This window comes from Habropoda laboriosa, unplaced genomic scaffold (genome assembly GCF_001263275.1).
Source record: "Habropoda laboriosa isolate 0110345459 unplaced genomic scaffold, ASM126327v1 scaffold17, whole genome shotgun sequence".
Taxonomy (NCBI): Eukaryota; Metazoa; Arthropoda; class Insecta; order Hymenoptera; family Apidae; genus Habropoda; species Habropoda laboriosa.
In genome coordinates, this window is record NW_017100125.1 from 91,719 (window position 1) to 117,362 (window position 25,644).

The 25,644-nt window shown below is 37.2% G+C and overlaps 1 protein-coding gene across 1 annotated transcript in view; it reads left to right on the forward strand.

Moving 5' to 3' along the window:
* Nucleotides 1-25,644, forward strand: part of LOC108570079 (dual 3',5'-cyclic-AMP and -GMP phosphodiesterase 11-like) — a 57,220-nt gene that overhangs the window by 3,312 nt on the left and 28,264 nt on the right. The window contains exon 2 of the mRNA XM_017932252.1: nucleotides 17,343-17,712. Coding sequence (XP_017787741.1) covers nucleotides 17,343-17,712 — 370 coding nt within the window. The remainder of the gene's footprint in view (nucleotides 1-17,342; nucleotides 17,713-25,644) is intronic.

A 25,644-nucleotide genomic window follows, 5' to 3' on the forward strand; every position in this document is an offset into this window, starting at 1 on the left:
AGTAAAATTTTTATCAGCAAAACACAAAGAATAAAAAAGTTTTTCTTTTGTATTAGGGCTGTCTCACCGACATGTAGGTGTTTGATATTTTAGGACTGGCTCGACTTTCAATACCTCTCTCTTCTTTTTCTGCTGTCTCTTTCTGCGTCCGTCGGTGTCGGTAAAATACAAAGAGTTTGAGAAACCTATCACCTTTTTCGTAGCTGTTACACAGCGGTCCCAAGTTTGGAACTCTTATAGAACTTTTACTGTACTGGTATCGCTTTTCCATGCACGAAATGTCCTGATGAAATTAGCACTCAGATTTTCATGTAATAAAATTATTATTTGCCTTATATATGTATAATAAAATTCTTTACTCTTAGAATTTCATTCCTCTGAATACACTAAGCACAAATTAAATTCATCCTATATATTTATACTATATTATTGATAAAATAACTGTGAATTTAGTTATTATTAAATCTATGGGTGATGGAAAAAATCTGATCGCAGATTCGAATTCAACATCGAAAAATACATAAAAATCAGTGTAAATATTTTTTATGACAAAAATCATGTTGACCAGTGTAATTAATTTCTTACATGCTTCATCGAGAAGCACATAATGTGAATTTATTGTTGAAACTTCAAAATCCTAAAAAATAGTTTTCTCGGCCATGTTAATAGGTACCTCTTAACGTGAAATCGATCGTAAATCCAATTTGATTTAATGATATCGACGAAATAATAATCAGCCATTTGTATCCAACTAGAGTATTACGAGAAAATAAAGAAAGCAGTAATTGAAAATCCTATGTCGAATATAGCATAAACAAGACCAGTTGAAACGAAACAGTACTATATAGAACCAGAAACGGTTAAACTTGATCTAGTAATTACTGTGTACCGGGTGGATCAATAAGAATTACCACCTTCAATATGTTCGGAACTATAAAAGTAAGAGAAAAATTTTTCCAATGAAAGTTTTTTGATATAAAAGGGATTATCGTATGGTCATATTGATTTTTGTATGTGCGAACTCACATCAAAGATGCGAAGGTACAGTTACTCTCACTTATATTCGGACACTCTTTAGAACAGTGTAACTTTCTTAAAATTGAACCAAACGGATTGAGCTTTTTTGAGAAATTAGAAAAATTAGTATACCTACAATATAGATGACATGTACACAAAATTTTGAAAAAATTACAATTTGCGAAATTTTAAAGGTCACTGTTCACAACTTTTTTATCTGAGCCAGTAATAAAAATTTAAAGAATACGTTTTGTAGATTTATATCAATTATACACATGCTGAAAATTTCATCCCAGCTTTAACACGAATACAAGTATCTGTAATAGAAGGTTAGTCAAGGTCGTAGAAGGTCGATTATGAAACGAACATTTGCTGGGGCATTTAAGCACAATAATATACATAATATGTACACTACCGGCCAAAAGTTTGGAATCACTGAGCACTGCAATTTGCACAAAAATTTCCAGAAAAAAGTCAGCGACTTTGAGAATTTTTTATCATACGAATCAATTGGTATGAGATAAACTTCAAATCTATAAAAAATTAGCAGCAGATTTAATATTGATGAAAAGTGGGAGGTGATTCCAAACTTTTGGCCTGTAGTGCATGTATGGTGAACCTTGATTATTCGAACTAATTATGACCCGCTGTACCATATATAATTCAATATATTTAAAAGAACTATTATGGTCATACGATGGCCACTTTCATAGCAAACAATATTCATTCGAAAAATTTTTCTCTTACTCTCATGGTTCCGGATATATTAATGATGATAATACATACTTATTGTTTACCCGGTATAACCCATTCACGTCAAATCGCACACTTTTTGCCACTAGGTCACCGATTCTTTTCAAACTCGGCACATTTATTAGTAGGTATAAGAAACTAACTTCTGCAAAGTTTTAGTCTCCCGTGTTGAACCGTTTGCAAGGTTTTAAATGTTGAAGTGTTGAAAGATCGAATAAAATAAGCTGATATAGGTACCGTCATTTCGCCCCCAATATTTTTGCATAGCTAAAAGATACTAACTTGATCTTGGGATAATTTTAAAGAGGAAATAGCGCTTTTTTCTAAATGTGCACCAGAAATGTTTATTATTATTAATTAAAAAAAAACACTATTCAGTTCCTTGAAGTTTCCTCTGCAAAATAAGATTTTAAAAATAATAGAGAAATTGTGGGAACCTAGAGAAAAAAGAAGTTAGGGCAACACAAACCGCGGGAATTGCGCGGGGCTGTCTGAGAGACGTGGGTCATCCACGAACAGATGCGCGTGCCTTTACATTTAATCATTCGTAATTTTGTTTTATGTAATTTATATAAAATATATTCTGGTTGGATAATTTAAAAATAGGAAGAGTGCTTTTTATGAATATGTACAAAAAATATTTATCATTATCAATACAAACAAGAATCTTTAATATTGCAATTTCAATTTCAGTTCTGACGCTGTTCTACCTCGTAGACTTATTTGAAAATATTTTTATTATTAAGAACAGGGTCAAAATTGAAATTGAATTTTTAACATTAAGAACAGAATCAAAACGGAAATTGAATTTTTAACGTTAAATAACGTAAAATAAATAAACATTTTTGATACGCATATAAAAAAAACACCTTTTTAATATCTAAAATTAATATCTTTAGCTATCCAGAAATATTAAGGACGAAAATATGGTATGTTGGCATGTTTTACTCAATTTTTCCGCACTTTAATATCTAATATCTTGCAAACCGTTCAATATTGGAGACTAAAATTTTACGGAAGCCAGTTTCTCGTGCCTACCAATAAATGTGCCGAGTTTGAAAAGAATCCGTGACCCAGTGGCATAAACTGTGCAACTTGACATGAAAGCTGTTTTTGTCTATTTGTAGAACTTTCTTTTTGTCTTTGCCCTATTTTTGAAATAAAAGCACATGAAAATGATAGAAGACGATCTATTCCTAGCTACCTCAATTAAAACTCACCTTGGCTTATGGGCAAATTTTAAAGACATTTTAATTACTCCTTATCACTTAATTGATAGCAATTTCTGTAATGATCTAGATAAATTTTTAATGAAACAGTATACACTTGCAAACATTAATGAATGTTTTATCGATTGCCTTAATAGATGTGTAATTTTCGTTATTTACCCTTTAATATTTGATTTCGTACGGTCGTTTAAATATAAATATAAAATGGATGATTCAGCGTATTAATTATGAGGAAGAGTAAGAGTAACTGCCGTGAATTGAAAATACCATGCTTTCAAATAGTAGAAGCTTTGGAAACGAAACGAACAAAGTTTCCTTGGATGTATAAATTTAGGAACAATAATTATAGAAATAATAATATTGTATTATCTAGTTACTATGTGAGCTACTCCAGAGTGAATTTTATTTCTGCGTTAGCTAACTGCAGAAATGTGGTAGTGTAATCATTGCATCTCACCACTGAAAATAAGTGTTGCATACATTCACTACCCTTTAGTTAAAACAAATACGATGGTTATTATTATTTATTAAAAAAAAAAGATAATTCCTACAGATGTTAATGAATAATTATCTTTTTTAAGAAAATCAATGAAAATGAAAAAGAATAAAAATATATAATTGGATCTACATATATAAGAAATAATAAGCTCATACAGAGGATGTTTTACTAGAATACTTGAAAATACGAGAAAATGTTTGACGTAATTTGAATGTTTCTCTTGAAATGTTTCTCAAAGGAGAAACACGACGTCATACAAAAAATTTACCCAGCTCATTTTTTTTCATAAAAACATATATTGTGAGAAAATCTGTCCCGAAAACGGTGAAGCAAGCACCTTGAAGCCACGCCCAGCGCGTTCGATGGGGGTGACTCCGCCTCTTTGGGCCTTTCCCAGGGCCTGTTCGCGTGGGGGAGGACAGGGATCGGCAGGACGACGCGTCCACACTCTTCCCGAGACTTTCAATGTACACTTGTGCAAACGACGTCCGATTAACGTAGACACAGATTCTGAGTAAAATATATTGTTGCGGAAACGTAGACACGTTTAGTGAATTTTACGCCCATCCTACGTTGAGTCGCAGTACTTTCTGACAATGTCTTTCTCTATTACATCCTATCATGTGGTCATCAAAATGCAGTTAATCGCGAATTCTGATCTTCAGAATTGCTACGGTCCCTGCTACGGTCCTCAATTCATTTATACACTTAAGGTCTTTGGGTCGAAAAGAACGTGAATATGCGAAATTCGTATTTTTAATTTTATAATGCGACGAGAGGACCAAGGAAATATAGAAATATGTTGTGTCTATTATTGTTAAGGCGTATCCTGTAGCTGGATTTATGGCAGCGAGTCAAGTGGTCGCCGTCGCAGGCAAATATCGTTACCTCAAAACACCACAAGTGTTTGTTGTGTTGCCTGCGACACTTAGTCCCTAGGAGCAGACCCTGCCATAAATCCTGGAGTCTCCGAAGAGAAAAATAGAAAAGTGGCCCACGACTTTTGCCAACTTGATGGGCTACTTGACTTTAAGGAAGTCTAGAAAAGCGGAGATTCCACAGGATTCCCACGCATCCGTCCACCGAACACCTTCTCCGGTCGTTGTCTACCCCACCCTAAGATAACGCGCTAAGGGCGAAATGGAGGGAGGTTGCGATGCACAGGAGTAAACTGATTGGTGATTTTAGAAAAGGAAAAATCACCAATCAGGCTGTTTTTAGAAAGATGGGAGTTTCCGTCGAGGGAAACCGCAGAGACTCCGGCAGAATAGACTCTAGACCTCGAAACAAGTCAGAACATAGACTACACAAATAAAACTTAGTGTTTCAACCAAGAAACTGGTCCTTCGTAGCCTTGGTACATTAGTCGGCACACACGTGCAAAAATCAGCAACGCTTGGACGATCGAAAGATCAACGCAAGCCCTCACAATTATAATATCTTTTATCGTAGAAAAACAATATATTGTGTTAAAATTATTTATTTATAACAAGTTTTATACATTTGGTAATAATGTTTTTTGTATATCAATTTTGAATATTTTTGGCACCTTAATGTGCTTGTATTATCAGTTTTATCATAAAAATGGCATATACCACTTTTTATAGGGTGCAAACCATATACAGTAAATTCTCTACAAGTGTCAGTCAGTTTGGATTCTACAAGTGTTGGTATAGATGGTCCTACGCCTAGGTCTGCGTCATTGCTACGCCTATGTTATTTCGCTCGCTGTCAGTCAAGCGTGTAACGCTACACTACTCGGTTTCTTTTACGATATTTCACAGCTCGACAATTCATAATAGAAAAATATAATTTCTTTAATTTTACTTTTTTTCATCTAAAATTTTTTTAACATGTTGGTGAGATTTTTCTGATGAAAATGATATCAAACACGATATAATTTGAACAACATTTACTTATTAACACGTTCACTGTCACGCCAGACAGCAAAATTAAGAAAAATTTCGGGATAAAAAAACGTAAAATTAAAAAAGTTGGTATTTAAATCGCTTGGTTGCCTCGACTCACGTTTCATCCTTATCTTTTATTCGCTGTCCCGCAAACTACAAAGATGGGCGCGAGGCTCGAAAACGTAGTCCCTGTCTCTACAAGTGTCGGGTTTAGCTTCCTTGCGGACTGACACTTGTGGAGAATTTACTGTACAGCATGATGTCGAAGCAACAGGTTGTAATATTTTCCAGCATCTCTTTCACTGCTTTCGTTGTGAAACATGCAATATCCCAAACTTTCTATATATGTTCGCCTTTTTATAAAAGAAGTTGCTTTCCAATTAGGGTCTATTGTACAAAAAAGAATGTAAGCATTCAATGCTGATATGTCCAGCATATTTTAAAAAATCAAGATTGGTCATCAGGTAACTTTCCTCTTGGTTGTGTAGATTGTGACCATTTTATCGCATGTATCAACAGATCCTTTTGTTGCATTGTAATCAAAAATTACCTGTGGTTTCTTTCTTTTGTATCTATAATATTTTGTTCGCATGATGAAAAGTGCTTTGTGTGTCGTACCCTACAATAATTCACTTTTTCGACATTAATAAAAGCATTCTAGTCGTTATCTTTTCTCTCGACTTTACCATCACCCAATGTTTTGTAAGTCTTGACCATGATTGATTTTGTCTTTTTCGCGAACATTTCCAACGACCGCATTAATTATTTTACAATCGCCGCGCCTCGAGGTCTGGACACAACTTGGGTCAAGCCCAAGTGAAGGGAGGCTTTTACAGCCATAAAAAAGTACCGGTTTCGGAATCGACAATTTGCCAATAACAAATTCTGTCCCTCAGAAAAAGTCTCATCCGACGTAGTGCGCAGCACTTTTCCACTCCCACACGCGATTAACCAATAGGAGTCGAACATTGTTTATAAAAGCGCATACACCACCACGAGCAGTGGATATTACAGAAAATTCATTAGATAAACACAGTTAAACCACGATACTTGTACAACACGTCTGTAAAAACGCGACTACCAGTAAATCACAAAACTATACGCTATAAATTGTACAACAGAAAAACACGGAAATCGTATAACACGCGAACGTTCTTGAAGATTTCAACGAGGCTTAGTGATCGTATCGTCTCATACATTGTCACGAATGAGCATAACGGAATTAACAACTCCGTGAGATTAGAAAAAGGATTGCTGTGTATTAGAACGAAACATTTATGTCGGGTCAAAAAAGACGCAGAGAGCTAATGTGTAATAATTGTTGTTATCAACACGGCATATAAATCCAGACAATAAACTTTTAGTATAATATCAAGAGAACAGAAACGAACATTATTGCGTCTTTATACCAAATTTCGCGGGCTCGTAAGTCCCGCTTAAGCTTGGTCGCGACGCTGTATCGTGAGACGCTCGCTATCGGGAAATTAATCACGATAACCTGATTGAAATGGGACTCTTGTTTAAGTCGGAATTTGTGCGTTCGTTGTGACTCTCAGGCGAGTTCTTGAATGTTTGAGTAATGGTGCTTTTCGTAGTGCTTTGGTAATACTTGTGTCGATGGTGTGTTGGAGTTTATATAAGTTGCTGTTTCTTTCTTATTGGCTACTGACGTGTGAAAGTGGACATGTGTCGTTTGCATCCTATTGATGTAGGTCGTGTCGGTGAATGTATTCTACAGAGGTTCCTTCTAGGGGACAGAATTTGTTGTTAACAAACTCGATCCCCAGGCTTTTATGGCGGGAAATTTTTTTCGCCATTGTTTACTAAACGTGTGCGGTTTTTTGAGAGAACGATGTGATTGTCGTAGCGGTAGCTTGTCCAAGGGGGGTCTGTGGCGAGCCGATGGGCGTTCGGCACCTCGGTCTGGCGACCAAATGTGAGTAACACATTTGATGACGATAACCTGCCAGCCCGAGGCTTCCTTGCGTGACCATGAGGTCGCAACAAACATATTAATAACATTTTTTTTTATAACGATAGAAATTCTTAAAGAAATAAGAATATGGTATGTCGAAAAAGATCTAAAGACCGTAGCAGGGTTAAACACCAGAAAAAATGACCTACTTAAAGCGATGTCCCGTGGTAACGATACTGGCATAATAATAACACCAGTTCTAATTATTCGATTTATCTTACCATTTCGAAATTTATTAATATAAAGCAAGTACACGTATCACTCTAACCTTGTCTTACAACTTATTCACTTTTTTTTGTTTTACAGCGTTGGCTGCCACACAGTTCGTAAACTGATTTATTTAGCAAACAAATTAAAACTTATTTGCCAACACAACATTTATTGTAACAATAATGATTAATCGTAGACGTAAATTCGAAGCATCAAGTTATACAAAATACAAATTCTAAAGTTTGTTTTCAAAATCCGATTACACAAAATCTTTAAGGAATCATTAAAAGAATCTCTATCAGTCTCTTATATTCTAACTGTTCTGTCTTTTTATACTTGCCTGTCCATCCAGAGGTTTTTCCTAATAGAAAATGTAGATAAGTGGGGAAAGTGTAATGTCCAATGGGAAAGTCAAGAAATTCCGGGGGCGTCGTTGAGACTGTCATGTCGTCCGTACGTTAAGTATAGCTATAGGGGAGACCGAGGGCGACAGTAACATTGTAAATAATTTAAAATCTATTATATCCATTACCGCAAATTTTGGATATTTGATGCAAAATTACAATTGAAGTACACACATTCATGTCCTAACAATATAACTGCTGCCTCGCAAGAAATCGCGACGAACCCTCGGTTTGGCGGATTATCGTCATAAACTTGTTCAATTACACTTGGCCGCCAGACCGAGGTACCGGTCCTCTCGCGCGTACCGTACCCCCCGTGGAGAGGTCACTGGGAAAAACCCAAAAATGGGGGTTTTCTAATGTTAAGCAACAATCCCCTTCCCTTGGAAAGAGCTGCGTCCCACCTAAACAACCTCCTCCAATGAGGAGTCAGCACCTACAACCCCCAGAAGAAATCGGCCACCAATCAGCAACTGGCCGAGCGGATAAAACTAAGGAAACGAGGCAGAAGCGCGTCCTTTTTTGGAAGTCTTGGCAGTTGGTCTTACGAAAATTAGTATTTTGACAGTCTCGTAGCGACATCACCTCAAGTATCTCTCTGTTGCAAATAAAACTAGTACTTAGCATTTCACACTGAATAAATCAACTCGTGTACCGGTTCGGCAATTAAGCATCGAACATTACACGACCCGAACAATAACGCAATTAATACATATGGCGTACAAAACGACTATTCGATACCCTAAAGTAACTTTTTCTTACTGCTTTAAAATTGTGATACAAATATTCCTTGTGCAAGTAAATGTTTTTCCTTTGTTTTTAATCTTTGATTTGACTCTTTTGAATGTAACACCGATCGTTACTTAACACTCTCAAGCGTCTCGTTAGTGAAAATTTGTAATCTAAGCCTAAAATCATGGTTGGGGATAATTGTAACATCAGCAGGCGGAGTCGAAAGTAACGTTACAATCGACTCCGTCTGATTCAGCCGTCAACATTTCGTAGTTTATGAACACCTAATAATGAAACTCGAAACACTTCAACATAAGATGAACAAATAAACGAAGATTTCATATTAGAACTAGTAAAACCTTTTTATAAATCTCCACTTCGGAAAGATTTAAATAGGGATAGAAAGAAAAGAAAGCCGACCATCTATACCAGTGCTGCATCCCGCCTTCGAAGCAATTTTACACAGCCCGCGAATGCATTTCAATTATGTATTTGTTGTAAATACGGTGCGGAAAGTTTCAGAGTCATAGAGATATGGAATGAGCTTATGTGGCGAAAAAAATTCCGGCTCGTCAGCTGCTTTCAGATCGTGCATTCGGCCTGCACGCAATTTGAGTTTGAGACCTCTGATCTATACTAACACTTGTGAGAAAGAAACAATCAGAGCAGAATATGAAGAAAAGCATAGGAAAAAAGTAAACAGAAATAATCCGAATGTGAAAGGAAAAAATTGTAAAAGCAACAAGAATCATATAGTTCCAGCAAGCCAAATAAAAAATGGGTGAACTAAAACAACATATATATTTAATGTACTCTAGTAGCATTAAATTGGATAATTCAATTACTTAAATCCTTTAAATAATTAAAAGTTTATGCTGTGTGTCTACGCTGCGTTACATTCTGTTGCGTGCGGACAGTTTCTAAGGCTATATTCTTTCATTTTACGACGACTGCATTGCTTTAGTGTAGTCCTATATTTTTTTTTTTTTAGACTAATATAGATATTTAGAACCATAATCGAACGCAAGGGAACTTCAGATAGGACCATTCTGTCGTTCTATCGAAATTAGTTTTGTTTAAACTCTCGCGAGAGCATAATATCGAAATTCGTTTTCCAATAGTTACGCTATCAAGAGAGATATTCTGTGAGGGAAATTGCAAGAAAAGTGACTGTTTCAAAATTATATGTCGATTACAGCATAAAAAAGTTCGGTGCTACGGGAACTTGTTCATCTGTAAAAAGACCTGGAAGGTCTAGAAAAATAACTCAGGCAGAAGATCGATTTATTGAAACTTCATACAAGAGAAATAGAAGAGACACAGCCTCCAAATACATAATGGCAGAACTAAATAAAACCAGAAACAAAACAATATCGGCGGCAACAGTGAAGACGGCCTTCGTGGTTGTGTTGCAATTAAAAAACCATTATTGAGAAAACGAAATAATGCAAAAAGGCGTCAGTGAGCTAAGCACGATAAAAATTGGGCATTGCAAGAATGCAAAAAAGTGTTGTGGACAGATGAGTCTAAGTTTGAAGTGTTTGGGTCCAAGCGGCAAGTTTGTGTTCGTCGAAAAGTGAATGTAAAGTTGAATGACAATTATGTGGTGCACACTATTAAACATGGAGGTCGGTCTGTCGTGGTATGGGGTTGTTTTGGCAATAATATGGCGAGAGATTTGTTCAAAGTAAACAGTATTTTAAGAAAAGAACGATAATCAAACATCCTGCTTGACAATGCCATTCTTTCCGGATACCGAATAATTGGAAATAATTTTGTAACGACCTTAAACATACTGCTAAAACATGTAGGAATTACTTGCAACAATTACAGGGGTGTTCTGATGTTAAAATAATAGAATAACCACCCGAATCTCCCGACATGAATCCCACAAAGAAACTATGAGATCATTCGGACAGACAAGTAAAAAATATTTATGGGAATTTCTACAAACAAAATTAACACTGAAATAATGAAAAAATTAGTAGCCAGAATGCCAAGACTTGTAAGAGCACGCGGTGGATACGTAGATGAAAAGTAGATACGATCATTTTTTATTACTATTGGCGAAGTATTTAATGAATTATTAGTAAAATATATTCTCTAATACGGTACAATGTGGAATGCATAAAATTTAGTGAAATTCATGAATGATTTCATAACTTTTTTCAGATAGTTATTACGGTTAAGAAAGTGTCCACATACTTTTGAGCGGTATGTCCATCCAGCATCCACCTAGCGGAGGAAGAAAATTTAAAGTCCGTTAAGTCCAGGTCGTCCATTGTTGTCCACGTACTCTTCAGTCCTTGGTCCGACGAATAAGATTACGATACGTCAATTGCTATTGAGCAGAAGAGGCCAAGTGCTTAAAATACTATAGTCGAGGCCAATTCTGTCAGCCTGTCATGTGAATTTCTCCTTCGCCACTTTTCGGCTCCACTTTTACCGTTCGGCAGTTTAGCAGCGTTGAATAGAATCTTTCAGCTCCGCCCTTAAAGTATGCCATCCATGTTGTGGCACACACACACGTGCACACGTACCTTTGTACACACACCCATACGTAAAATTGCGCGAAAATAGTTACAGCTTAAGAAAGACGCGGTATTTGAAAGAGATACTGTGCGTTTTGCAATGAGTCACCCTTAACGAAAATTTAATTTTTTATAATTTTCATTCTATCTTTATTAAGATAGTACCACTGGATTTGTTAGGACAGCAAGGGGACGATTTTATGATACGTGATTTCTAGTTCAGCAAACTAGATGGTCTGCAGCCAACATGCGGCACGTAGAATTTCTCAAATATTAAAGAATAGGCTATTGTTCAGTCGGTAAGGCAAGGTATCATAAAGTCACCCCCAAAGGGTCTTCGAAACCGATGCAATTACCGAGGCCTCTCGGTACCTGACCTTCCGAATGAGTCGGAGAGTCAGAGTTGACCTGGCTGGGTTTTCCCCCCTTGTTGTCAAATATCCGTCCAGCAAGGACCAGCTTCGTCACCCCCGCTCCAAGGACGTGACGCGCTCCGGGCGTAATGAAAGAGGGTGATACGGGGTTGGTCACTTAGTAACTTTAAGAACCTCCCTTCGCGTCCCTTCTTCAAATTTTAGAAGATTTGGAGAAGGGACGACTGGATAAGAAGGCCGACTTAGCTTAAGACCACAGAGTGTTAATACACAGACCATCAGTTACATTAGGAATAATAAAGATTCAGTCAGACTCTCAACGCAATACATTCAGTCTTCAGACGGCACCTAGTGCAATATTCCAAGTACGCGGAAATTAGTACCCGAGTGCTTAACAGGATTGGTCAGGTTCTCTCGATGAAAATAAGTTCAACCATGACATAAATGGGACTGGACTTAACAGTATTCAGGTTTAAATCACTCTTAAAAATTGAGGCACGTCTCGTTTTCGCTATCCGAGACACAGTGTCTTCCAAAAATATTCCGGCACTAAACATACTTTAGTATACGGCTAACTTTACGACTGCATATTTCAGAGCCGACGAATATTAAACGGCGTATTCTTACCTTTGCGACCAATTTTGACGAATGTCAGAGTTGCTACTGAGGAGTAGTGACTTCTAATTTTTCCTTTTGTAAACAAACACTTTTGTTTTTCCGAAATACCGAATTCCCAGAATGGGTAGCAATTCTGTGAGTTAGCAATTACTATCATACAATGTATGTGAATTTTTCAAATAAATTATGTATTTTTATTAACATTAATGAACGAATTATTGTTCGAAAAGTAACCAAGTCGGTTGCTTTATAAACACCTGAAATATCAAGTCATAAAGTTAGCCATACACTAGCACCCGAATATTTTTGGGTGTCACTGTATTTCTGTCGATTATTGGTAAAACTGATCCCAGTTATATCGTGTTTAGAATCATTTTCATCGGGAGAATCCTACCAATTCGTTAGAACTATTTTCATAAAGATAGGCTGCAAAATCGAAATGTTTATTTACATTTTTTTTTATAAATGCTTATTTATTCAGCCATTGACTTATGTAATAATTGACTGTCGTGTTTGTGTGTGCATAAATGCTGTGGATAGGTATATTTATTTGTTCATAACTTTTGGACAGTAATAATAACTTTTAATAATTCTTCCGGAAATGAAGATGTATTTGTCCGACTAAGGCATGTTATAATCAGTTCACAATTTTCATTGCGGTATCAGATTGCTAAAGAAGAAAGAAACATGATCCCAGCAAGAAGTATGAGAGAGCATATTGTCAAAAAGGAGACAGATAAAAGAGTTGTACCCTCGTAAGGTATAAGACGAAGAGAGCATATTGCCGCCAGAAGTAAAACAAAGATCGCTTTACAAAAACAGTACGCCCATGCTCCTATAACGTTGACCAGTTGCACTACTACATAACAGATCTCGCTTGGTAGAGTTCTTCGGTGTACAGAAGCGACGGAGGAGAAATGGCCTTTAGAGGCCAACAGAATTGGCCTCTGCTTTAATTAAGTTGTCACAGTTACGTCACTGCCAACACGTCCTTGCCAGCAAGCTTTCCAAAACATTTTCTGCTCTTTCCCGATTTCCTTAGATTTTCAGATTCCGTTCTTTTGTCTTTTCACTTTGCCTTCGCCCTCGAACAGCCTAGCACACCCACGTGGAGTTTAAGCTAGCGCGAGTGCGATCGGCTCTGTTTTCTACAAATTTTCCTTTTGTACTTACTTTACTTCTATCTTCATCTAATTTCACTTTTGTCTTTCTTTTCCAACCCGTATTTAAACTCAGCAAATTTTCACAGCGCACAGTGTTTCTTCCACCGCTGTCGAATTCGTGCGGAACCCCGGTCTAATTATTTTACCGCGAATTATTATATCATGTTACTTTAAATTGTTAAACCTTCCTTGTTGAATTTTAAAATTTGTCGTAATGTAAATTGACATTACACAAGGGTGCTGTGAGGAAAAGCATTTAATTTTTTGTCCGATCATAACGTTGCGAGTCCACCAATTCTCTCTGTTCATATGCTTCTCTTCCGGTTGACGCTTGAGTATGTTACATAACCCGTACACCGTATACGAGGACGATTTTTACCCCTTTAATGTGGACGATTGCCGATGAAAAGGAATACATGCCGAATATTTTTTTTAGTACTATCATATTTAAAAATTTCATCAATATCGGTGATTATCCGTCTTCGAGATGTTCCCTCCTAAGTAAGGTGTGCCGTGGTGCGGTTTGATTAAACAATCTTTTCATAATCTGATATTTCGCCGCTGAAAATTCTTGAAGTTTTCCGATCATCGTTGCGCGTGTGGTGCCTTCGATCTGCCACGTGTTACAATTAACCCATTTGCATCACGACTCTACCTATGCTACCGAGTTCAGACCAACATCAATCCACCCATATTCTTATTGTAGTCTATTACTACTGATGGTTTGCGGAATATTCCGCGCCCGGTGATAAACAAAAGTCGCGGCTCGCGGAATAGTCCGCGCTTCGTGATAGGTGACGATCGTCATGTGCGGAATATTCCGCTTACGGATGCAAATGGGTTAATAAGGAGGGTGTATAGAATATACAGGGTTCGGTCGAATGTTACGTAAAAGCGAGCACGACGTGATTCCTTATGAAAAAGTAAGGAAAAAACGTAGAAATCAATTTGTTCATTCTTGGCTTAGTTTTCGAGAAAATCGGGTTTGAAAATCCGCTACGTACGTAGTATGCTGTCACGGTTTACAATAGTTTCAGCAATTTTGTAATTGATAAAAATTTCCTTTGTGTTTTTCCTTGAACGCAGCAGCTTTTAAATGTCGTGTAGACATTGTTTACAAGAACAGTAGGCGCTATATGACGCTCGACGAACCGTACCTTAGCCGTAACAGCATACGTACGCAGCGGATTTTCAAACTCGATTTTCTCGAAAACTAAGCCGAGAATGAACAAATTTTGTTTTATATTTTTTTCTTACTTTTCCATAAGGAATCACGTCGTGCCCGCTTTGGCCTGCTATTCGGCCGGATGCTGTATGTGTAGGGGGGCAAATATGGGTAAGTGAGGGCAGTCTTGCGAATAAACACTAAATAAAATACGGCAGCCTAAAGCCATTACAGGAAACAAGACGAATTATTATTTAATTTTGCCCCCTTTCCCCTATAGTATTGCAACAAGAACGACCAGCTTTGATTGTGTGACGTAAAGTTCTGTTTTATCGAGATAATTAAAGATCACATGTAAAAAAAAACAACTCTTCAGAATTTGTATGAAATGGAGAACATTTTTCGGTTAAGTTAAAGTGTCACTGTGATATTTTTCTATAGTTACATATTTTATCGTGTCTTTTCTGCTAAAACTCACAATTTTCCTGCATCTCCTTACATCGCCAGATCTTCACATTTTTCGAAAGCTATAAAGTTATTTAAATGGAACAGTTTAAGAAAAGGAATCAAAACTGGAGTCATAGAATTGTTTCGATCGAAATTGGTGATATTCTATAAAAGAAGAACAGAAAATACATTGTCGTCATAAAGGTGACAGAGGATAGTAGAAAATGAGGAAAAGTGTATCATTAATTACTGACAAAAAGTTACCCACTCTTGCTTAACATACACACAGAAAAAGTCCCACACATTATGGCATGACTTAAGGGGAGAAGTCCCTATAAATCGACCGAAATATCGAAAAAATTTTTTTTTCATAAATCGCTTCTAAAACATTTCAAAAATATATTCTCAAAATTATAGACCAAAATTCAACTCTGTATCGATAGTGTAGTCTGTTGAATCAACGTGCTTCCGATCGCGGAGCACACTAACTGTACGCGTTCACAACGTTCGTCTAGTCTCTTTACGCGTTTTTCTCGAAACCATGTTTTTAAAATTAACGTCAGGAATAACTCGAAAACTATTTGACCAATCAACTTCAAATTTTACACACTTTTAGTTTATAAGATTCCTTAGAACATGAACCTAACAGTTTAATCAAATTATTAATTTTAACCACCTTTATTTTTTTAACAAATAAAGCGCAAATTTTTGCGAAAATCACACCAAAGTGCCGCCATTTTTTAAATATGCAATTTTTTGGCACCATTTCAGGTTCATATTCTTACAATTGTCAAATACGTTGAAAAAAAAATTTGTTGGTCCCTTTCGGATAACTACCAGGGATGCTACAACTGACGCCGTTTTGCACCTCGAAAAAGAACCAATACTGCTCTATTTCTTTTGTATTTATCATAATTTCATAATATCATAAACTTCCAACAGTATTAGCGCATTGGTTTCTTTGCAAAATATTCCTAAAAGTTGATAGAAAACTAAGCCGTTTATAGGGACTTCTCCCCTTAATAACTTATCAGAACTTCAAAACTTAAAATTTGACAACATATGCATGAAGGTTAATGAATGCCACATGCAGTAAGAACAGAGACGATGAAATAAAGAGAAAATTTGTGTCTTCTCTGCTGCATCCTATAGAGATAATAATTTAAGAATAGCAACAGTAAGGTAAAGGTACCAGTAGTTGACCAGTTAAGAGAAATCCTCCACACGAACAATAGTAACCACTTGCTCTATGATTAAATAGCGAGAGTCGATGCCTGAAGATACTCTTTAAGCCTTCTAGATTATGTAACAAGACCAATTTTTAAAAAAAGTTGTTATAAAAATTTTAAAAACATTTAAAAATTCAGTTATTGCTTTAGAAGTTGACCACTCTTAAAAATGAAAAAACTAGTAATTGACCCTCTGTTCGTTAAAGGAGGGTTCAAGCAACAATGTTGGCAATCATTTTAGTATCGTTTATTTTCAACAATTACCAGCACGAGTTATAATTAGAATGGAAAGTAGAAATAAAACAATTCAATTCCATAACAAGTTCAATTCGGGAACAGAGTAGACGTTGCGCGTTCTGCTCGATTTCGTGGGCTCATTGATATGAGAAACTACAGCCTTCCACTCATAGTCCAGCACATCAGGCTTCTCTGGCCACTTCCATAATCGCTGGATCGGTCAATAGTTGACCATGCGGTCATCCACTAAAACGCAGTATGCTACAAAATTTAGAACTATATTTTGTACTTCTAACAAAGTTAAATGCAAAATGGATACATTATAAATGGTAAACAAATTTAAATAACTCACGTCGGTAATTTACCACCCCGGTCAACTTCTAAAAACTTAGAATAACAAGATTCAGAATTTGACCCCCCAATAAACTATTGCTTTTTGTGGTTAGAATAACAAAAACGTTGCATTTATCACTTATAAAACGCTGTAAGAATTTAATAAGTAAATAATTCAGTCACGAAGAGCTCGCAACGTATGGATTTGTTTACCTGAACCGTACAGCTGTCCTTAACAGAAACGTTAAGGAAATAGCAATATAGAGGCATATTACTTACCTTAATGAATTTAGACGTCCGTTGTTACTACGCATACTTCATTTCACATGTAATTGTTTTGAAATTTAATCGATAGATGTCTTGGCATGTCAGGTGAATTTTTTTCAAAAGAGCATCACTCATAAAAACCTTATTTTTTTTACGTTTTTCTAAAAACTGGTCAACTACTGGTACCTTTACCTTACTCGTTACGTAATATTAGGATGGTAAAAATTAATGACAAATTTCCATGAGCAGGAAAGTGACGAGACAGACAGTGGACATGTGGTTAGTCTCGCACGCGACACCAACATCTTCGTCGAGCAGCTGCGTGGAAATATCGAGTCCTACCCACGTGGGTGGCATGTCGTCTTCTGGACGTGGTGGCTCCGGCGGGTCAGGTGCCACGACGCCTGTTCGGAAGATTTCGGCTCACGAGTTTGAGCGTGGTGGTTTGCTAAAGCCGATCGTGAACACGATCGACGGGACGCCCACCTTCTTAAGCGTCTCACCTGGAGATTCGGCACAACCAGGTCAGCAAGTCGGTTCGGGAAACGCAGGCAGACCCCAGAGGCGATCCAGGCATGAATTGAGGCACCTTGACGAGAAGGATCTCATCTTTGAATTGGTACTACTACTCTTACACTCCTTTCGTTCTCGGAAACACCTTTCTTTATTCAATATTAATAAGTTTTTACTCTTTGCGTAGTATTGGGAACTGATGACGGTGGATCTCCATGTGTAAATCGCCGATATTTATGATACATCGTGTAATGTACTTTTTGAAAAGATATTTGACACGTATCTCTTTCATGTGCAAATTTGGAGGACGAAAATAGCTTTCAAAAGTGATGACAAATTTTTTTTTCAATATCCCAGAAACAATTGGATTTAGAAAAATAGTTGAAATATAGGTACGAAATGCGTGTTGTTTAATAAGATCTCTGTCTATGTATCAATATATTTTTTTATACATTTCATACATTCACAGAGAATGTAAGAAAATTATGAATGGAACGAGGTTCATGTCACAAAATTCCAATTTTGTATCTTCCTGTGTAGTTTAATATCTAATTGGACGTGAGAGTAGATTAATATCATTTTGTGACAAAAATTAACGAGAAAGTATTGGTTATATATTATTTAAATAAATCGATATTTTTATAAACTATTTACACGAGTCGTTTTCTGATTAAAAAGTACAAATTTCGCATCAGTTGAATGACTTTTTTAAATTCAACAGCTTTCTACCCCAAATTCGAGGGTTAATTACACCCTCTGGACTTAGGAATTGGCACGCAAAGAGAAGTACGTTTCAAATATTTTTTCCGAAATTTAAATTATATATAAGATTCATAAAAATCAGCGATTTACACTTGGGAAACATCTTACCTTGTTAGTAAACGTCTAGGAGGTATAGTAAATATTTTATAACAGTAAGTTCTTGAATCATTAATTTACGTTGTATGAAAATAACTAAAGCGTACATATTAACGTTTAACAAGTGTTGACACACAATTTGTTTCTTATTTACCGTCCACTTAAATATGTATATGTGTATACATTCGTCTATAAGTCACTGGTCAAATGCAGATTTTTTTGTAAAATTTTAGAGAAACAGTATACTTAGGGCCACGTGTTTAGGCTTGCACCGCAATCGACACAGGACAGTGCGGTTTTTGCGAAAGTGAATTTGCCATGGATTGAAATTTTCTCGAAAATTTGTGTCTGGCTGGAAGACAACCCCAACTTTCTCTGGATAAATTGTCCAGCTAGATCATCCTCGACGGCAATTGACTTATCGTAAGCCCACACGCCGTGAAAAGAGGAACCTAGAATTTTTGGGCCGACTTGGTGATTAGGGAACCTCTGCGCAACGTCCTGCAGGTCCTGTTTACAGTACGAAGTGCATGACCTGCAGGCATTGCGCAATCGGGAAACCAACCCATTTTTTAATTTGACAGTTCCAGGTTCCACTTTTCTGTATTTCTCTCCAAGATGCGGCTTGGAGGGAAGATTTTTGAGACGACGGGCACGACGTTTTCAAACTTCAGACAGAAGGCTTTCGAATTTTAATTTATCTTTCGGACTTAAAATTAAACTTTAACTCTTTCGGACTATTTGAACTTGTGGACATTAACATATTTGTGCCGAATATTGGAAATTTGTAATTTATAGAAATAAGTGTAAATAGTAGTAAATAAATAATGTATGTGCTTTATATCCAATTTCATGAACTGTATAAACATTTTGGTCCTTCGAGCCAGATTTCGCGAATAAGTGAACTGTGGATATTTTGGTGAACTGTTATTACACAAAATGTTATAAAATTCTATAAGAACTCCAGTAATATGGGAGCAGTCATTGACTTGGATTGTCCCATTCAACGGCGAATCAACTGCCATTCAACCGGTGTTATCCTTTTGAGGATCTTGGACCTGACCGACTTCAAGGAAAATCATGGCTGAAAGGTCTGTACAAGGTGTCAGGAGCCACGTGCCAGGGACAATAGATCTGGACATCGGCGAGAAGCTTGTGACGTTTCGGCGATCTTGACACCTATCTGTAAGTCCTTCCTCGTTCTTTTCTACCTGTGTTAGCGCAACATGGACGCCTCAATGAAAGCTCTTATTAGTGAACGTGGAAAGGTCAAGGCTTCTCTGACTCGCTTCAAGGGATATTTACATTCGTCCGATGACCGTGTATTAAATCGTGCCGTGCTTGAGATTAAATTAGGGAACGCAGTACAATTTTCAGGTCAAGCTAAAGTATCAGAATCAGAGTTAGAGGAAGTATGTGTAAACGAAAGCGAGGATTTTGAAAGAAACGTGTTGTGAACTTGTAGCTGCTGCGAAATAGCTTTCAGGTGTTACACGAGGCGCCCAACGAGTATATTTACAAGTAATTCCACAGGATCCGAAATACCACATACAGCAGAATTCTGATAATCCGACACGCTCAGGACTTCAGCAATGCCGAATTGCCAAATATGAATCGATAACATTTGTTAGTATCGTTAAAGTCTAAAAAGGGCCTTATAGCATAAATTTTGCTATTAGATAATTTTATAGATGTAGGCGAGTTTGAAAACTTTTGGCGACTAGACGTTTTATGGCGAGTGAGTATCAGAGAAAATAAGTTAACTTTCCACCATTCCAATCTTAGCACGATCCACTACCCTCTGCATCTGGAAACACGTAGCTAATAGAAACATTTTTCTAACTTCAGTAATATTAGAATCATCCTGAAAGTTCCCAGGGCTATAAGTCGTTCATTTTGAAAAAAAACATAACTCCATTAAGATTAAACATTTTTATTTAAAATAATTTCTGCACTGTTCTTACAAGAGCACATTTGAGACACATTTGAATCTCTGGTACGCAATAATAATGCCTTGTCTAACATGGAAAAGTTCCATTATGTAAATTCACCACTAAAAGGAAATGCTGCTGGAGACATCCAATCCCTAGGGGTTACTGAGATAAATTACGTGCTAGCTTGGAACGCTTTCAAGAATAGACTTGAGAACAGGAAAACGTTAAAATATATAATCACATACGTGTAATTTGTTGGAACCTCCCGACATTATCAAAGGACATTTACTAGATTGAGACGACTATTAGACGATGTAAACAGTAATCTTTCAGCACTCAAAACACCTGGAGAATCGACAGAATATTAGGACAGCCTCGTGATCTATCTTTTAACCACCAAGTTAGATTTCGCGACAAAACAGGACTGGGGTCGACATGAATCAAAGTTTGCGATGGACGTTACTCTACGGAATATGATTGCTTTCCTTGAGGATCGCTGTAGGTATTTAGAAAAGGTAGCGGTAGGCGTCAGGTACTACAATTAGATTGCAACCCGAATCGGATACAGGTATACCCTGTTCAAAATGAGAGTAACCTCGCTCTCGGACCGATTCTCGTCCGTTCTGCGCATAGACAGAGAGCGTAGCAGAGGGTAAGACGGAGAAAACCGTAGGCGGTTAAGTGGGGGTTTGGACGTTCTAGTGGTTCTAGCCCTACCTTAGGCACGTCCCACGCGCAAAGCAAGGTTACTCTAATTTTGAACATAGTATAGTAACCGGAAACGTGAGCAGGTAGCGGTGTACAACACCAGTAATCAATAGTTATGTTTGACGTGTAAAGGGGCTCATTCACTGACACAGTGTAATGAATTTTAAAAAAATTAACACCAACAGCACGAATTTCACACATCCAAAAAGCTGATGCTTGTTTTAATTACTTCGGATTTGGGCACAGAAATAAGGACTGTACTCACAGTAACTGCAAAATTTTTAATAAAAAACATATTTGTAGGCTTTTTTGGACGGTTTATGGCTTGGCCTGCGCCTCTTGGCGAGTGACAAACACCAGACCCGGGTACCCATCGGTTCGGCCCAGCGATATCTTTGCCATTCGACGGGAGTCGGTTCTTAGCTTCGGTAATAGACGGACGCCGAAGAGTCCGAAATAAACTACTTTGCACGACATCCTGATTTGAGTAAAGTTCATTATACCACTTCCTACATATTCTTTTACACGTCACACAAACCGTTAAAATAGGCACATAGTCCGGAAGTTACCGCCTCCGCTGCTTGAATCTTGGACACAGAATCAGAAAGAACGGATACCAATGCCATATTCTTTTACACGTCACACAAACCGTTAAAATAGGCACATAGTCCAGAAGTTACCGCCTCCGCTGCTTGAATCTTGGACACAGAATCAGAAAGAACGGATACCAATGCCATTTCAAAGATACTGAATTCTTCGAATCCTTGTATCGCGCGATCTAAACACGTCGTTGAAACTACCTAGTTGTCAACGGTAGCCGCGGACTTAGGCATGCGTGTAGGGTGCTATTGGATTCAAGATTACAGTCGCATTTCATAAAAGAAAGGATAATCAAAAGGTTAGGATTTAGGTTAGGAATTAGAGGTTTGAATCAAGGGGCACGACGTAAAACGTCTGTGGTATTGATTTTCATATTCGATGGATTCCAAATTATTTCTTTGAAGTCAGTGGACGTTCCAATCTTGCTAGAATTTAAACTTGCTGATTTATATTTTCATGTGATTAGTGAAATCAATGTGATTATTGGCAATGTATCAGTAGACACCAGTTGAGGCCTGACCAATTGATTCTTCAAAAAACCCAACCAAGTTGCATTATTGCTACAAACATTAGCCAAACAAAAGTCGGACTGTGAAAATTGCGCAGTTTAATAGGGAAATGGAACACGTGCTTTCTCAAGGAGCTAATGCTACAAAAAATGATTATTATGAAAATCAAAGAAACCGCAGTAAGACCTCTGTTAAGGGATACATTTGTGTTTTTGTTTGTTTCTCTATAAAGGCAATACGTTTAGAACTATCAATAGACCTGGCAATCAACGCATTTTTGAATTGTTTGAAGAAGTTTATTGCACGACGATGAATATGCCATAATATAAACTCTGATAATGGTACAAATTTTGCAGGTACTCGTAATGAACTCACTGAACTCTTTCAGGCGTAATCTAGTATTGCCTAATATTCACCACATCAAATAAATTTCAGAATTTTTATCTTGTCAGAGAATACAGTGGCATATGATTCCTCCTCGTGTACCTCATTTTGGAAGGTTATGAGAGAATGCGATAAAATTCGCGAGGTATTATTTGAGGCGAGTCATTGAGGAAGCGATTTTAATGTACGAAGAACTGTACACTATGCTAACACAGGTAGAGGTTGTCTGGAACTCCCGTCCTCTATGTCCTTAGTCTACCGATCCCGAGGATCTTATCCCGCTGACTCTATACCACTTTTGATTGGCGAGGCACTAACCTGTCCGTCCAATTACGATTTACGCGATGTTAAGGAGAATAGATTATCCCGATTCCGGTTGCTCTAACAGAAAGTGCAATGAACACCTGCACCAATTGCAACAACGCAATATATCGTGAGTTGTTACACCGCTCAAATTCAGACCTGGGACGTTAGTTGTCATCAAGAAGGACAACCTTCCGGAAATTTATCCAGGTCAGGACAAAATTGTCAGAATCGTTTCGATAAAAACTGCTGACGGGATTGTCAAGTGACCGATGACAAAAATCTGCATCCTACCGACGGAAGATGATTGAGTCGAGCGACCAAATTCAAGGACACCTTGCGATGGCCATGCAGATGACACGAATGATTAATCTATTATTGATGGACATTGTATCATTTCATGTTACCCTGTTGTTTACGTCTGGGATATACAGGGTGTACCACGCAACTGGGACAAGCTATATTTTTAACCCTTTCGCGACGGCGGAACTAGCCATCGGTACGCCACTAACGAAGGGGTCGTCGTGCCATTAGTGCACACCATACACATTAAGTGTCTCGCGTTTTTTAAAATCTTAGAGGATTTCGTTGGAACAGCAGGGGACTTAAGGGTGTATTGGATAAAGGGAATGTTGTTGAGGCCTTGTTCTGTATTTTAAAATAAATCTTCACTTTGAGTTGTCGCGGCGCTAGCCAGTGTGAAGCATTTAGTGGATGCCGGATATAACCGGCGCTAGGTCGCGAAAGGGTTAAAATGGTTAGAGATGGAAAAAAATGCCATAGGACAAAATTAAATGGTGTCAAGTGGTGCATATTCTGGAATTAATTTTATGCATTTTTGTGCATCGGTACATTGGAAAAGTGCAAATGCACCTGCCTTTTTAATGGAATCCCATATTTTTGGATATACTAGTCGATGCAGTTTCTCACTGTCTGCAAAAAAGTACGGAGGTACTTATGCCTTAGAGGTATTAGTTCAGACGTTATTGCAGTTTTAAATTTCCTTAATTACATTGCTGTCTATCAGCACATTTTCGCTGATGTATTGTTGTGTATTTCTCCACACGCATTACAATGTTTATATACATGAGTCCACTGCTAATACCAATCAGTGTAAGATACCTTGTCATCAGTAACGTTTACACGCAGTAGTACAACATCATAGTAAATATTGGCAAATAGCGAAAAAGTGGATATGTCATCATGTTTGCAATCAAATGCAATCAGAATGCTACTGACGCTGCAAGACTGTATAAAGAAACATATCCCGACCGAAAACTTTTATAAATTAGAATTTAATTTAAAATATGGAGTTCTATTTAAAAGAACGAGTGGAATTGCACATTTCCGATGCACCGGTGCACAGAAACGCATAAACTTGATTCCAGATTATGCATCACTTGACACCATTTAATATTGTCCTATGGCATTTTCTTCCATCTCTAACCATTTTAAAGATACAGTTTGTCCCAGTTGCGTGGGACACCCTGTGTACACTATTATTCATCATTGATTTATGTTCGTATTAATATATTTTATTTTCCTTGTAAATTATGATTTTATTTTTGCATATTTTGTTAGTATTATTGTATTATCCATTTCTTTTGTTTCCTGAATTTGTAATAACCATTAATTGCGTTAGACCATAATTGTCTGTGTGACATTTTCGTATTGTATATTGCACTATTTTATTCATGTATGTCACTTTTAACTTAGTCTACTTCCTGTTGAACATAACCGTTCAATGCGGGCGGTATGTTAAGGTGACGTGTTTAAGTTTCTGCGGAAATGAATTTGCCATAGATTGTATACTTTTTTGAAAATTTGGATTGGGCTGGAAAACAACCCCAACTTTCCCTGAATACATTGTCTAACCAGATCACCCACAAAGACAATTGACTTATCGTAAGCATACACGTCGAGAAAACTGGGACCTACAGTCCATCCAACGAGTCGAATCAGTAGAGGGAAACAAACGCACGTGATTGGGACAGAAGCGCATTCACGACCTTCAGATATTGTAACACTAAAGCCGAGAAGTGGCAGCAAGCCCTGACAATAACTCATGTAAATCTGCTCCTGAATTCAACCATTGACCATCGTTCTCCAGCCAATAGCTGGAATTATGTCCCTGCACGCGAATGTTTTGTTTACCTCTGCTGACTCGACTCGTTGGACGGACTATAGAATTTATGGGCCGGTTCCGCGACCAGGGAACCTTTGTGCAACGTCCTGCAGATCCTGTTTACAGTACGAAATTACACAATCTGGAACCCGGCCCATTTTTTCACTGAACAGTTCCAGCTTCCTCTTTTCTGTATTTCCCTCCAAGATGCGACTTGAAGGATTTTTGGGACAATGGGCAAAACGTTTTCTGTCTTCAGACAAAAGGCTTTCGAACTTTACGCTTTAGGACTTTGCATAGAAGATTTTTCGGACTTAAACTAGAACTCTAACTCTTTCGGACTCTTGAACTTATGGACATTAACATATTTGTGCCGAATATTGGAAATTTGTAATTTATAGAAACAAGTGTAAATAGTAGTAAATAAATCTTGTTGTGTTTGCAAATAGTATATTTGCTCTATATCCAATTCCTCGAATTTTACGTAATTAAGAAGTATTAAGTATTTCGTAGCTATAATATAAATTTATTTTCTACCTCAGTATTTAAATTATTTATGTCTTATTAATAGATTAATAAGGTTCATTCATTTGTTCTGAAAACAATAGAATTTTTTT